The sequence below is a fragment of the Trachurus trachurus genome, assembly GCF_905171665.1.
Source record: "Trachurus trachurus genome assembly, chromosome: 5".
In the NCBI taxonomy this organism is placed as follows: Eukaryota; Metazoa; Chordata; class Actinopteri; order Carangiformes; family Carangidae; genus Trachurus; species Trachurus trachurus.
Window position 1 is genome coordinate 16,797,917 of NC_139896.1, and position 16,583 is coordinate 16,814,499.

At 40.8% G+C, this 16,583-nt stretch overlaps 2 protein-coding genes across 2 annotated transcripts; both read right to left on the bottom strand.

Moving 5' to 3' along the window:
* Positions 1–4,922: 4,922 nt before the first annotated feature.
* Positions 4,923–10,292, bottom strand: pdrg1 (p53 and DNA-damage regulated 1). The gene is made up of 5 exons (XM_083972461.1): positions 10,185–10,292; positions 8,874–8,949; positions 8,547–8,621; positions 5,900–5,980; positions 4,923–5,718 (listed from the first exon to the last, which is right to left on the bottom strand). Exons 1-5 carry the CDS (start codon positions 10,266–10,268, stop codon positions 5,636–5,638), a joined length of 399 nt encoding a protein of 132 aa, XP_083828587.1. The 5' UTR covers positions 10,269–10,292; the 3' UTR covers positions 4,923–5,635.
* Positions 10,293–11,916: 1,624 nt separating this feature from the next.
* LOC310986603 (uncharacterized protein) lies at positions 11,917–16,550 on the bottom strand. Its single transcript, XM_083972577.1, has 4 exons — positions 15,393–16,550; positions 14,967–15,051; positions 14,350–14,417; positions 11,917–14,261 (listed from the first exon to the last, which is right to left on the bottom strand). The coding sequence occupies exons 1-4, from the start codon at positions 15,509–15,511 to the stop codon at positions 12,908–12,910; spliced, it is 1,626 nt and encodes a 541-aa protein (XP_083828703.1). The 5' UTR covers positions 15,512–16,550; the 3' UTR covers positions 11,917–12,907.
* Between the last annotated feature and the right edge of the window lie 33 nt (positions 16,551–16,583).

Here is a 16,583-nt window from a genome sequence, read left to right on the forward strand (position 1 = left end):
GTTTCTCTTGAAGGGCTCTGCCAGCTTCGCTTTGCTACTGACAAAAATACATTTTCTTCACTAATCCATGTTGCACATTGTTCTTTGTCATGTTTTTCTATGTAAATGGTATGCAGGGCTCATGGGATCTTAGTATATTAATGAGTAGTCTCAGCTGCAGTTTTATGCAACCTACTGTTTCTGAGTAATGAAGTAGTGTTTTATTTTTTATATTATATTCAAAGTTTGGCTCCGAGTCCTGCTCGAGATGTCTGAAGGAAATCCTTTCTCAAAAAACCCTATAGCCTCCAGGCAGGGGTGTTTTGTATAAGTTTTCAGTGCTGTGCATGTCAATGTATGGTTTTTTCGTGGCGTGCTGGGATTTTTCAACAAAGGAGGGGTGAGCAATAGGTCAGCACGTAAAGGTCAATCTAGATGTTATCTTTACATAAAGTACACGTCAAGACATGATGTATCCTGAATGCTGCTGAAACTAAACTCCATTCTCATGAGCGTGGGAGGGAAAATCTTTAAGAATGTACATTAAAGTTGTGATATTACTAATATTAAACCTTGACCAAGGTATCAGACAAGTTGTTTACAATTTGCATCTGCTTCCAGATGTGCCTCCTAGTGAGGAGAGGCAGGACTACACCCCCCCCCCCTCCACACCTTTTTTTCCTTTTTCACTGCCCTCCCTCCCCTTATCTGAAGTAGGGAGGATCATGACGTGATTCTGTATATTTAATATTTTATATATTGTTCAGCTTGATAATTGTATTGATTAAGCCAGGTGATATTTTGACATTTTGAAATCACGAGCTTTAACTGCTAATGCATATGTTTAGTTGATGCTAATTGGCTCCTTGTCAGCTACTGCAGATTCCACTGATTGCAGTAGCAGCCTATAAAAACCAGCTGGTATGGACTGACTGTTATAAGTCTGTGTGGCAAAACGCATTGCAAGCTTTTAACCAATAAATAACATTAAAGTTACCCCATTACGTGCGGTGGAACCTCTTCTTTCTACTATGGACATCTCTCCTGACACTACCGGCACTAATGAGAAGTTCTGAGCTGTGCAAGGCAATCTACCTTATTTGAAATGTTGACTTTGTAATGTTTCCTTTGATGTGAGAATCACCATTATGCTAAGTCTAGATGAGCTTATCCAGGAATGTGCCATATAACACTTACAACAAGCCGACTGCCTATACACTTCATCCATAACACAGGGAACATTTCATCGGGACACAGTGAACCACTCAATATCTTGTTTTGACAAATGGAAAGGATTGCAAATGTCACACCTTGTTTACTGCCTAATGTCTAGTAATGAGGTGAGCGGCAGAGGCAGGGCTGGCTTCTCTTCCCAACCTTACTGGAAGAATCAGTTCAACAGCTTTATTACTCTGACATTTTGACAATATGAGTAACACGACTTAGGTGAAGACAATTATGTGTTTAATAGAGGCTTGTAAAGTCAGTTGCTGAACAAATCTGACGTGAGTGTGAACTTAACCACCGCTGCTGGAACTGGCTTTGATCGTTTTATAGAGATTTGGGGAGTATTTTTCCAGGGTTGTGTGTTCATACCGGCATCTGAATCCACCTGCAGTAATTGTCATGATTATATGTTTATGTATCTATGTAATTTTATTGGCTCTAAAGCTTAACGTTTACTGATTATCGATGCAATTAATAGTTGCTTTTTTTTTACTGCAACCACAAATTTCCCAAATGTTAATCCCATGTTTTAGATCCCTAATCCTGAGAACACCTACAAGTAGCCTACAGTACACAGATAATTTGTACATTGTAGAAATTACGTCATTTCAAAATAAAAGCACAGCAGCAATATCAAGTATTTACTGTAACTCCTTACTTCATTATAAATTCCGATGCACCAATGTGTATACTGCATTTTACAGCCTATCTGTTTAAATACTTTACATACAGAGGTGACTTGTTAAATTAGAAATATGAGATGGTGTCACTGGAAATTGGGTGGCTGCATGATTGATTTTACATACCCCTTAGAGCAATGAATTTAGCTGCTAATTGCAATGGTATGTCTTGATATATTACTTCTGTGTATTTTCAGCTTGTGCTTTTATGTTGCATGACATCCAGCTCAACATAATGAGGTGATTGGAATTTTGTGCTGCAGTGAAACAACAAATCCATTTTTAAAAAAAGACCCCATCTCAACTGCAAAATGTCTCTCCACATATTATTCTTCTTACTGGGCTATTAATCACAGAGCCTGCTCCTCCTCTTGAGGTCCATATGTGGGTTTGTCTCACAGGACAGTTCACAGCCCATGTCTAAAGAGGGGAAATGAAAACCAGGGAAAGGCAACTTTAGCTGAGCTCTTTCAGCATAAAAACCTCTGTCGCTGTCCCTAAGGATATGGTTTCTTTACATGGATTGCAGACATCAGTGAGCATTAACTGCCCCCTCATCAGACATACCAGTAGAGCCACATAGCTACAGCGGAGCCCCATACCAAACACAGCTGGGAGAAGGGGTTTACGATTACAAAATTGGAATTATGATCACCACGAGGCAGTTAAAACGTTACATCGTCAAAACAACACCCATCAATGTATATGTGGCACAACTGGAAATGGAGGAGAAGGCTGAAAATATACTGTGTGGTGCACAAAACTGGGACAAATAAGGTAACAGATAGACTTCATTAAAAATATATATACTGTATATATGGCTGTAGCAAATGTAATTGGTTGGTGTCGACCACTGTGGGTAATTGTGAGTCTTACTGCTGCTGAATAATTTACATTGTCACACATACAGTATTGCTGCTGTATTACTGACTCTTACATTACCTACACACAACTTGTATTCCCCATAGAGAACGTGCACGCCAGCATGTTGAAACATGACAACTCACTAGAGTCAGCAACAGACAGTATCAGCATCCATGCAACTGTCTCGTCAGGGAGTGTTGAAATAAACACCTTTCATCATTCAAATATAGCTTGATCAATGTGTCAGAGGGTCACAGGCCAGAGTTATGCAGCAGACTGTTGCTCAACACAACGCTGACCAGTGGTAGAAATATCATCAGTCAGGCACTCAGTCAGTGTGAGTGTGTTTGTGTGTGCCTCAGTATGTATCAGTTTAACAAGATTTACATTTCTGTGCTTCCTGTGGATGTACTTTTTCTTCTGCTATGTTCATAAGAACAAATCTTAAAATATAAAAGCAGATTCAATCCAAACATGAGAATGAGACTCTGAGGGGCATTAGAGATTGTAGGGCTGGATCAACAGCCAAAAAAATAATTAAATAGGTTTGATAATGGAAAGTTGAAAAATGTATTACAGTGACTGCTGAAGGCAACTGGGGAACTGTTTCCAGAGAGAGACTTCATTTTAGACTTTCTGTACTGACGTTTACTTTTTTCAATACCAGTGTGAGTATGACGGGTCACTATTTGTTTTAGTATGGTAACTGATTAGAACAGTAGTCCTTATGGTGTTGATCTTGCTAATATTAGCTCTTTCGACATCCAGTAAACCATACCCAGTTATTTAAGCAAGATATATTATTTAAGTCTGTGTTCACTCTCACCTCCCTTCTGTTCTTTTTTGGTCTGATCCAACATGGGAAAAAACATATAGCTTGCTTTTTAGGTGTTAAATTCCACACTGTCACAGTCAGTTCATTGGATAACTCTCAACTCCAACGATTGAATCCGATCAAGCAGATGTTAACTGCTGCTACTTTCCAGCTCAAAACACGCAAAACATAAGGATTAAGAGTGATAAGCGTATATTGACATTACTGCACTTGATGGACACAGAAAAGCAAGTCATGTAGCTCTGTAGTAAATAATACTGTATGTAAATAAGCCTCTCACTTTACACCATCTCACTAACTCAAGTGAACCGTCAGCTAAATCGGTCTCTAATTGTTTCCTCATGGTTGGAGTTTTTAATTTACATCTGCAGCTCTGCAACAGTTTATAATCTGAGGTTTCATAAGCAGCCAATAAATTACAGTTAATGACATGTGACATTAGGATGACATGGGAGTGATGGCTAAATGACCCAATTTCTGCAAAAAGCCATTCATCATTTAAATTAAACACATCAAGAAAAACTGGAAACATCCCCATGTTGTTTACTGTTAGAAAGATACTGAAGTTCCTTCACAAAGAGTGACAGCTGTTGGATCTGTTAATAATACATCTTCTTAATCCGACTATTTCTGGCACACACACGCACAATTAGAACCATATATCAGGCCTGTCACTGTCAGAGCCACATCTTTACCTCTTGTTGTTTCGGGGAGGCGGACAACATCACTGAATAATCAGTCACTTTATAACGACCTTGATTTACAGTTTCCCAGGGGGAAGACAAATCCAGTCCAGTGTGAGTAAGTCATCTTCTTAACATAGCACCGTATACCACGTCCTGTTTGGAATAATTATCTAGCATTTGAGACGATCAGCAGGTTCCCATCCTTTGACTCATAAATTCATCACTCAGGGCTGGTTCCAGGTCTGAGAGTGGTGGCACGCAACCAAAGTCTGAGACTGAACCAAAACTGCAACCACCACCTCCTCACACACAAACAACCTACAAACATACCTGCACTGTGACTGTTGAGTGTCCCTCCCTCTCCCACTCTCTCATCGCCTCAGGCTGTTCATGTCTTCTCATGCTCAGTGGCATGTCAGACTGAGGGCTGACACAATAAGACACCTACATGCAGGTGACTGTCCTTCGTGAGAGCGCGACAGTTGTTTATCACCCAGATTGCGACTTGGGAAGTGTGGTATGTCTCATTAGAAGAAAAAAAGATTACACAGAGACAACAAAAACAAAGACTGAAGCTTAATGGCTGAAAGGAAAAACGCAACTGAGCCAAAAATGATTGAGATATAAATACATTTACTCAAAGATTGGACATGTATTTGGATATACAAAACACAGAAATGAAAAATAATTATCACACAAAGAAAACACAGCTTCTTACGCAATATGTGTGTACTACAATTAAACAAGCTTCACTACATTGATGATTTGTTAAAAATTTAGGATTTGACTGAATTTCAAACTACACCTGTGTGTGTATCATACATTTTATTATAGAGCAGTTGTAAGGCCATGGGGGCAGATGGTGGATCAAGGCTCTACTCTACTGCCCTCTTGTGACCGTGAACCAAACAGTGGCACTAACCTGATTTTTCATTTGAACCCAAACTAATGCTATTCAGTCCGACTGTTCATAGAGCAATGGGCATTTTAACAGAATGAATTCAGAATTGTTGGCCGCAACCATGAAAATAAAAGCTATGTAGTAAGAAAATGAAGTTCTACTGTCAAGGCCAGTGAAACTAAACTGTGTAATGAAACATAGACTCTGAAATAACACCAGGCGACCACGGCTGCTGGTTAAATGTCGTAGATGGTTTATCAAGATATGCAGTATTTATTTGTCTGCTATCCTAAGATCTGTTGTTTGTTAGAGGATGTCAACTATATGGATAGCGCGGTTCGCTCTGTATGTTAAGTTCCTGCCATCACATCATACAGAGGGTCATAGTACACACATCATCGCACATCATAGTCCTGTCCAGTAGCAGATAGAGCTCTCAGGCAATTTGTTAACAAAGGTGTTGTCATCTCTTTATAATGCTGTTCAGAGCTTTGACTTCATCACTGGACAGAGGGGAAATGTTGTAGCCTCTCAGCTCAGGTTTACCTGCAAATAAACAGAAAGATCATCGAGGTTAATTTTACTTTTGTGGGGTGATTTTGGTTCTTGCAGAGTCAGAATTAATATCTGACTCGTGTCTGACCTCTAAGGCAGCAAAATGTCAAACTGTTCCTTTAAATTAGTTTGTTGCACGTGGGAACCTGAACAGAAAAAATGCTCTTCATACCTTGGATCTCGTTTAGATGATTGACTTTTGCTTTCAGTCCTTTGCGAAGTTCATTTATCTCCTTGTCTAGCTGCTCCTGGTCTGTGGACGAACAGAACCCGAATCATTTAGCCACGATATACAAAATGTACGCAGAAAGGTGTTGCTGATTTTGAAGTGAAAAGAAGAAGATACAACCTCTGTGGCCAGCAGTGAGTCTTTTTTTCAAATCTTTCAAAGCTCTCAGGAGTCTGTCGAGACCAAAGGTGGTGCCCTCCCTCCATATCGCCAGGCTTCCAGAGTATGACGCATTCCCTCTCTTTAAACTTTGCAGTAACACACAACAACTAGCGACTTCTCTAAGCAACTGACTGAGGCTCTGGAAAATTGATGTCTTCTTTCAAACAAGCTTCAGATGTGTCTTAACACACCTTGCTGGGTTCGGCTGCACACCGGCCTCCTCTTCATCTATACTGTTGTTAAAAGTAAAGCATGAAATGACCAAAAATATAATTTGATAAAATATGAGCTCTTTGGCCGCAACACACAGCCATCTGTTGAACATGGGGTTGGAAATATTATGATTTGTGTCTCTGTGGCAGCCGGTGCCAGAGGAAACACTGTACAGATAGAAGGAAGAATGTGTTCCACTGAATATCAAGAGACTAAAACTGAAAAGAAGTCAACTTCTGCAGCAGGACGATGATCCAAAACAGACCTTCAAATCCACCATGAACCACTTCAAGAAACACAAGCTTTTGAAGCTGCCTCCACAGTCCTCTGACTTCCACATCATCGATGATCTAAGGGTGGACGTTTAACATGCCGTGTTTGTACGACGGCCAGAACATTCAGCATGTGCACACTCTGTTTAACGCATTCTGCACATCCCTGTATGCTGCCCACCTGTGGTGTCGGCACAAGAAAAGCAGCATGCAGAGACTCACTGTGGCATACAATGACTGTATGAGGTTGCTGCTTAAAGGGATAGTTCAACATTTTGGCAAACTGGCCCATTGCCATAATCCCTATAGTTTTAGGAGTAGGTTCGTTACCTTTAATTGTCAGTGCAAGCTATTTTTAGAACGGCGAGGCAGAGCCACAAGCTGCTCAGAGCTAGGTTATGGAGGCTCATGGGATTTCTTGGTTTCCCTCATCAAACTCATCAAATACACAATTCAACAACTCCAAAACGCTCTTGTGGAAAAGTTGTGACCTGCACATTCACCACGCTATGAGATAATAACGTAACGTTACGAGACAGAGTTGTTTTCAAGGCAAATGAAGAGACTGCTTGCCGAAAAACTGCCCCAGATGGGAACGCACATCAGCGGTTTTGCATGAATTTACCTCGAAAACAACTCCATTGGATTGTGTATTTGATGAGTTTGATGAGTTTGATGAGGGAAACCAAGAAATCCCATTAGCCTCCATAGCGTAGCTCTGAGCAGCTCGCGGCTCTTCTCTGCCGTTCTAAAAATACCTTGCACTGACAATTAAAGGTAACGAACCTACTCCTTATGGCAATGGGCCAATTTGCCAAAATGTTGAACTATCCCTTTAAGGCTCCAATGTAGAGTCATATGTTTGCAAATGTTTGGTTTGTTGAGGTCCGTACCTGTGCTGCTGTGATACGGAATCTGATGTATAGATTCATATGTAGAGTAACCAACTCATCAAATTGTATTATTTCATGCATAATCAATCCTGCACTCAGCTCAGACAAGTTCACATCAACGATGTGGAACCACTGGCGTTCATGTCTGTACACTTATGCGTGATTGTTATATTTCAAGTACATCACTGTTGTTTTTCTCTTTTTTATGTATTGTTGTTGCTGTGCATGTTCTCTTTTTATGTTTGGATGAACATTTCTAAATCAAGACCAAAACTAGAATCACCACTTCTAGTTGCTGTTTGTCTCGACCATCAACCAGCCAGGTCACAGTCCCTTCGGAGTTACAGACTTGACATATTGGACATGATGAGTGAATGGACTTGAGAGTTATGGACAAAAAAGTGTCTTCTGAGGTGACAGCAAGTCAGAGTAAAGACATTCCTGCCATACTGCATTTGTAACTGTAAATGTAAACGTTAACCTCGCCAAAAAGCTTATCAAATCTAATCAAATGAGGGTTTGGGCTCAAATCTAAACAAATTTCCTCAACGAAGTCTTGAGATACGACATTAAAGAGGCCTTTGCATGAAATTTGACCAGCAGAATCTAATTAGTTCTTTCTTGAGTCCAAGTGAATTTAAAGTCCAGCCAAGGCATTACTAGGATATCGTGTCCACCAGAACAAGACAGATGGACCTATTGACAACCCGAAAACAATATGCTTCCATCTCTGGCTCTCATCTGTAAGCAATAAAAAGTGTTTGCAAGCTACAAAGAACTGGGGGTGCAAAGTACTGACTTAATAGGGTGTCCATTGTCCAAACTAATTCCAGTGCCACAATAAGGCTTTAATTTCTTCCCTTTTTTTTTTTAGTTTGGAGTATTTTTTTAAGGTTTGTGGTTCTATTTACTTCTTTTCACTTCAAAGATCAAAAACACATGAAATTTAGCTGGAGTGCCCACATGTTTGCATCAACACAACACAACAACACAGCAGTTTAATAGCGGGAATCTACCAAATAGATTTAGATATGAACTGGTCATTCTTACCTCTCTGAATCATCTCTTTTGTTTTTGATTTGGGAAATTTGATGAACATGTTTCCAAAGCAAACCTTCACTTTCTCTGCAAATGACAGCGGTGGTCAGTCTCATGCCATGTACAGTGTATCTACAATCAGTGTTACAAATACATACATATCAACTTATTAAACAGTAATTTCCACTGTAAAAGTACTGTAATATCTGTAAACACAACCTGGTGGATTCGATGATTGTCTGTTAACAATTTGATTCAAAGAGAACGCACATTAATCTGAACACCGACGAGCTTTCACATTTCGGTGTTAGCAGCATCCTGTGATGAAGCGCCACTCACCTGTATCTGACAGTTCTGTTTTCAGTGCGTTCAGCGCCTCTCTGTTCCTGTTCCTCTTCGAGTCCAGGTCCACGATCTCAAAACAGCAGAGAACACAATTACTCCACACATGACTCTGGAGGTGATGTTATGTGGCATGGTCATTTTTCACAAGTAGTTTTATTTTGTTGGAGTACAATATCATGGCCTACAGTGTTTCTGTGGGTAAATGACTGTATCATTATGTAACAGCCTGGTGCCTGTTACTGTTGTACATCATGTAACATACTGAGTAACCATTGATATACAGACCTATGGTCTCTGTGAAAAACACTGTGACGTGCATGTTAGCACCTACAAGTGTTTTGGACTTGTAGGTTAACCTCTTCTTGTAGAGGTGTAATCAGACTGGGACTACCACGGGGACTGGGATTAGATAGGCAACATTTAAATATCCTTTGACTAAAAAAGCTATTAGAAATGGCTTAATGCATATATTGCGGCTTTACCTGTTCATGCTCACAATTTTATATTGTCATCAAACAGCTGTGATTAAATGCAGTTTGTCTTTATGATCTCTGACAGTTCACTTTACTAGTCTATTTGCTTTATCTCTTCTCTGTAGAGCACCATTTAGCCTAACTATTCTCTTAAAAAGGACAACTTTACTCTCACGCGAGACTTCGCGAGACTTTGCATTAGCTCTCCGTTTACAAACATGTCGGTTTGCTTGAAGTAAAAGAAAACCCTCGGTGTATGTTTGAATAGCCACCCGACGCTGTCTGTGGGGGTTTTGAGGGATGCAAACAGCCTTATAAACGGAAATGCTGTCCGCACCCATTCATCGCTGCCGTGGCGATGCGGGGACAGACACAACTAAAGTTACTGCAAAACAGGAGCAATTAAAAAGAAAATCTTCAGAATCCTTCCTTTAGACCTAAAATATTGGGAAACTAGAGCCCCAGGTTGAATTTGCCCCCGGAATTGTCCTTTAAGTTGCTTTGCGTAGGCTACACTTTTCTCATTTATAGTATACGCTCTCCTGACTCGTATTCAGCAGTAAAATGAATAAAACAATGTTTAGCCCACAGTTCTTATTCGTGTGCTGCAATGCAATGGATTCTGCCTCTCACAGAGCTACCAAACCAGTTTGTTTTTATCTCAGGGAGTTGAGCCGCTAGTTTAGCTGCAACACAGCCAGTTAGCTCAGTTAGCTCCGTTAGCTCCTCCGCTGTCAGGCTGACGGTGACCGCTCCTCTTTCTTCTCTTCTTGTCAAGCGACCGTGTTCTGCATGTAACAAACAGCCTTTTGTTACCAAAAGGTTAATTTACCTGCTGTTTAGTGGTGAGGACATCTTCGGCTGCCTCCTCAACTTCTACCAAATACTCCAACACACGCTGCGACTCCGCGTCCATGGTGGCTGTGTCGCTACAAAAATACGTCCGGTCTGAAACAACAACCGGGTGAAGCCGCGTAACAAGTTCCCCTGAAACGCATAGTTTGTAAAAAAAAATAAAATAAAATAAAATAAAATAAAATAAATAAAAAATAAAAATAAAAATAAAAATAAAAATAAAAATAAAAATAAAAATAATAATAATAATAATAATAATAAATGGGTTAAGGTCGTAAAGGCCTAGTTGGAGAAATATTACAAGAAAAAGCTACAGTATTACAAGAGATAATTCGTTAAAATTTTTATTTTTTTCCCACTTTTTTTTCATTTATTTATAACAAACAGCCTTTTGTTACCAAAAGGTTAATTTACCTGCTGTTTAGTGGTGAGGACATCTTCGGCTGCCTCCTCAACTTCTACCAAATACTCCAACACACGCTGCGACTCCGCGTCCATGGTGGCTGTGTCGCTACAAAAATACGTCCGGTCTGAAACAACAACCGGGTGAAGCCGCGTAACAAGTTCCCCTGAAACGCATAGTTTGTAAAAAAATAAAATAAAATAAAATAAAAAAAATAAAAAAAATAAAAAATAAAAAATAATAATAATAATAATAATAATAATAATAATAATAATAATAATAATAATAATAATAATAATAATAATAATAATAAATGGGTTAAGGTCGTAAAGGCCTAGTTGGAGAAATATTACAAGAAAAAGCTACAGTATTACAAGAGATAATTCGTTAAAATTTTTATTTTTTTCCCACTTTTTTTTCATTTATTTATAATGCTCATTGTTTTATAAATATATCAAAATATTGTGATTTTTTTTTTCCCTTCAAATTTTTACAGGTTATAATCATATTTCATTCCCCCCTATGTGTTTATTATTTTTCTAAAAAAAAGAAGAAAAAAAGAAGAGCAAAAGTAAATACTCTGTGAGTTAATGACATGAATAAATTAATGATATGAATAAATTAAAGCAGAAGTGAGTGATCCGGTCGTTTTCGCTAATGCTGCGTTCCAGGCCGGCTTTTGAAATCGGAAATTACAGCTTCAAGTCACAACTTACGACTTTGTAGCGTTCCAGGCAACCCACTCGTGTTTTTCCGACCTGTATTACCGGTGAAAGTCACTATAACGGCCACTCGTAACTTCCGACCGGTGAACTCGTACCAGATCGAACTGGTACAACTTCACGGTCGGAAAAATACGAGTTTCCTTGAACGCACCATAACAGTCCTCGTCCCTACGTCACCACATTCACGGCGTTCCTTGGCTGCACACACAGCCCTGCATGCCGTTCTCTCTCCTCATTGGATAAAAACTGTAGGATACGATAAATGTTTTCTCCTCGGCTCAGAGCAGAGCAGAGGGACTGAGAGACCCGTGTTTCGGTCCAAACACTCTATGTAAGTGATTGCTGTCGGAAGATATAACTATTTAAGACTTATATTAACACAAATATATCACTCACTTCTGCTTTAATTATAGGTGGTTTTATGAAGTTCATACTTTTTTGTTTTCACCCTGTTACATGGACAATTAGCCTAATGATGATCAATTGATCAATATTAAGCAATAAAAGAGAAAAGAACAAGGTCAAAACCACAATTCTACTACACTTGGTGACTTAAAAAAAAAAAAGACATGAGTCAAACATAACTTTCCAGTAACTTTAATGACTTTTTTTTCTTCTTGCTGACAGACCAAACCAAGAATAACTGCTCCAGGATTCACATTGTTTGTGAACCTGGTGGTGAGGATTTTTTTTTCATACAATATATAATGTATTGTGCTTACAAAGGCTTACTGGGTTGAATTAATAATACCACTAGGCTAAAACCTAGATTTGCATTCTGCATTCTGCATTCATGCGTCTGCTGCTTTTAGCTCTTTATCTGTTTGCTTCTCTCCACCTCTCTGTGCTAACAATACAATATTTTAATACAGCTGAATTTACAATAAAGCTGTTCTCATTTACTTTTTTCTGTTTCTGTTGTCAGACAACAGAACAAGTTTGAAACAGTGACTGAAACATGGCCCATTAAGATACATGTTAAACTGCAGACCTCACCTCATATTATCTTAACAAAATCCCCAAACATTTGGCAGTATTTTGACTGTATTTACCTGTAAAATGATCACTCTGAGGGATATTTCAAAGCTTATTCATATCAGCTGCCTTGTATAAAGAGGTGTGTCTGCACAAGGAACACCTGATCTCCCAGTCAAAGGGTGAGGTTTGTCCAAAACGTCACTAGATTTGCGGTGCTATTTAAAAAAACAAGTTGATAATCTAGCGACAAAGGGCCTAAACTGGCAGCACTGCTTGTTCGCACTAAAACATTTGGAAAGAGTAACGGCTAATGGTGCAACTTTATCACTCAGTCCGTCAGTGACATTCATGTTTATAGAGCCAGCTCCACTGTTGCTCTCCAGCCAAAAAGATTATTTAGCCTGTATAAATATCCACATACACATAAAATTAATGTATAATCAACAGTGCGTGTAAAAATCCACTGCAGGATTTATATATTTGACTTAAAAGCACTGGATTACACCACTTTTTGTCAATCAAATCAAGAAAAATCATAATCAAATCTCAAAAACGCAGATTGTTGCTGTGGTAAACAGATTACATTTATATTACTCATGCTGAAACAAATTCAACCTGTTTTGGTTTGTTTGGTCTAATATCAAGAGAACAATTGGATCCATGTAGATTGTCCATTATAGCAGTGACAGCATCTGGTTTCACTTCTCCTTCCTTCAACTCTGCCATTTTCCTTCGCTCACTTCCTCCTCTCCTGCACTCAGAACCACTCCGTCTTTTATCTGATCCATTTTGTTGTCTTTCTACTCCCGTTCTTCTCCTCTGCTCTGAACCACTTCTCCTCCGAAACCCCCCTGTCCTGTAATCCATCACATCCCCCCATGCTCTGAGACAGTCCCTCTCAGCCCCGACGCTCACGTCCCTGGTGGCAGTGGTGTGAGGTTTGGCGTTAGCACCTTGACATGGGTTGCGGATGTTGCCTGAGGCCTGCATCCTCCGCAGGTGGCTGTTGGCCCTCACGGGGCTGCTGAACCTCTGAGCCTGGGACACCGTGCTCCTGTCTGAGGAGTGCACCCGACTCTCGCTGTAGCTTCTTTTGGGGAGTGACGCGGGCCCCCTGCGCTCCAGCATGGGACTCAGTCTGGACTGACGGGTGGAGCGGCAGCACGACGCGCTGCAGGTCGAGTGGCGGATGCGGTACAGGCAGCAGGCACAGCTGGAGAGCAGGGTGTAGTGACTGGCCAGTGAGGAGAGGAAGGTGAGGGGGAAGGCACGCTGACACTGGAGGATACACTTCGGGGAGCTGAGGCGTGATGTTGCAGCTGCCGATGACCTTTGGCAGCTGGATATCGTAGTATCCGAGACAGCTGACTCCCCAGTCTCCTCCTGGACAGTCTGGATCTGGCGCCACTCCAGCTGCAAGAGTCTCTCCAGGTATCTTTCCAAAGTACCCACCGGCCTGGGCCGAGGTGCCCCGAAGTTCTCCGTGTTGTAGAAGACAGACAGCTGACTGAGGCTCCAAGAGTTAAAAGGTGGAGGAAGGAAATCTGGGAAGTCGAAGCCTCCGCGGCTCCGTCCTCTGGGTCTGTGGCTGTGAGCGGAGCAGTCTTCAGCTTCAATGACGTCCGGTCTCAGCTCGAGCTGTGGAGGAACCCGACCAGAAGATGACACAGGAAGTCTCTCCGACTCAGATAAGTCGGTGTCACTGTTTCCTTCCTCATGGCAGCTCAGACTGGCTACCTCCGGTTTGGGCGAGTGTTTCTCCATCAGATCGGGGCTTGATTCAGACAGGCGGTGGCAGGGAAAGGCCGGCGTGTGTCTGCTCCCCCTGAACCGCGCGTGCTTCGGTTCTCTGTGGCCTGAACGCTGGGGAGCCGGCAGCACCTTCGGCTCCATCCTGTCCTCTGCAGGGGAACGTGGATGGGACTTTGACTCCAAGGTTCCCTGAGCACTGGAAAGAAAAACAAGATTGTATTTCAAAACTGTGACGACAACAAAGAAAATTGAAGATAGAACATCTGTGAAAACATCTGTCTCACCTGTGTTGACATGTGTTAGGTTTCGTCACAGAGGTGTGAGGCTTGTGCTTCCTTCTTGGCTGAAGCCTCTGTGATCACAGAGAGACAGATAGTGTATGTTCCACTTATTACTAATACATGTGCATGATTTAAACATTAAAGAATCGGCTGGAGCTAATGATTAATATTTTAATCTCTGAACTCTTTAAAAATGTAGAAAATGCCACAGTTACCCAAAATTTTAAAAATGTTTTGTTTTGTTCAGCCAATATTTCAGAACTATAGGCAACTTGGACATTTATGCATGCACATGTATGTATGATGTAAGAGTATGTATGTATCTTAACTGTCATCAATTATCTCCTTTTGAGAGATAATTGATTCCTAGTTTCTGAACAGTTCTGCTTCTCACGTAATTCTTTCTCTTTTAAAAATAAAAAATACTTTCACTTTTGGTTTCTGTTCATTTTAAATATGGGATATTGGCTTATGAAAATAATCAAATAAAATTGAGTGATATGCACAAATAAGACTTGTCAAATAAATAAAAACAAACACGAAAATACATACATTCATTTTAAGTCAGAAAATAATGAGTACTCTAATTAAAGACCCATTTTAAAAAAAACTGCACTTACTCTTTCATTATTATTTTCTTGGCTGGGGGATGTGTGCTGTGGCTGCTGGGGCTTCCTTTGTGACTGCCTCCTTCCCATTTTGCTGCTTTAGGAAAAAATAAATACATTCTGAATTAATCACAACTACTGACCCACATAACGATAATGAGGAAACACTAATTAAACACGGACAAACAAATACAGAAACGCTCAGTGGTTTCAGAGATGAATGTATCTTCTGCAATTACACATTCGACGCGCAAAATTACAGCGCACATTATAGAGATCAAAGTGCTGTGATAATTAAACAACAACGAACAACGAGCGTCTTCCCGCCGTCGAGTCAACGGTGGAGCTCCCGGTGCAGACACCGGAGGAGCATCCCTGTTGCCTCCATCCGTGATGATGAACCATCATCAACATCAGTGTGAGTCGGTCGGTCGGTACCTGGCCATATTAGGCCTGTTGTTGTTGCTCCACAACGCCTTCTTCCTCCATTCCCTCTCCCGGATGAAAACCCTCTCCAGACTCTGTGGCGGCACGCGCTCCTGCAGGACTGCGCCCATCCCAGCCTCCGACGGCAGCCGGGCACCAATGGCACGAGCTGGTGGGCTGTTCGGGAGACAACACGGAGGAGCGATGGCAGTGTGTGTGTGTGTGTGTGTGTGTGTGTGTGTGTGTGTGTGTGTGTGTGTGTGTGTGTGTGTGTGTGTGTGTGTGTGTGTGTGTGTGTGTGGAGGTGGAGGGGGTTGAAATCAACAACCCGCACTGGAAAAGGATGGTGTCGTGATGGTCGATTCACCTCAAGTCCAACAGAGCGCAGTCCACCACATCCACACTGTGTGATGCTTTGGTGAGGAGTGGACGAGCAGTAAACAAACTACGTCCATTTATATAGGCTACACACAAAGGTTTAGAATGAAAAATAGATTATTTCCAATGATGGATTTAGACGGGAGTGACACAAGGGGGCGCACTTTCTAGTTTTGGTGCAGTAAAATAGGTCACATCAGGAAAAGCTACTCAAAAATATCTGGTGTAGGCCTACAGACAAAAAAAAACTACTTCCTCAAAATGTACAACACCTGCAAATACACAAACTCACTGCAAAAACAGACACAAGAAGTGTTTCCTGGAACACAAAAAAGTGATGGACACACACATCTAAAGGCGAGTGTTAATCATATTAATAGCTATCTGACGTTTTGATAAACCAAAACCACATATTTTCAAACCACATTTCATGAGTTAGGCTACAGAACATGCACCATGTCCTTCACATCTTTGTGTCCCTGTGTTAACTCTTTAGATTTTCTGTTGCATTGTGTTTATGCATGTATTTCATGTATTGTATAGGTGTTGTGAGTTTTTGCAGGGTCTTTGTGTATTTGCAGGTGTTGTCGAGCCCTGAGGCCCACCAAAGTTTCACACACATCAGTGTTCCCGGTTGTGGGGATATAAACTAGTCAGAACTTATTGTCTGCACCTTCATACAGTCTATGGCCTGAACATGACCACCTGTGTATCTTGTTTACGTGTGTAGTGTAATGATGAGGTTGTTTTTCGTGTGTTTATCTTAGGACAAAGCATAAATGGGTCCACCTTGTATGGTGCCTTGGGTGAACATGCAAATAATAT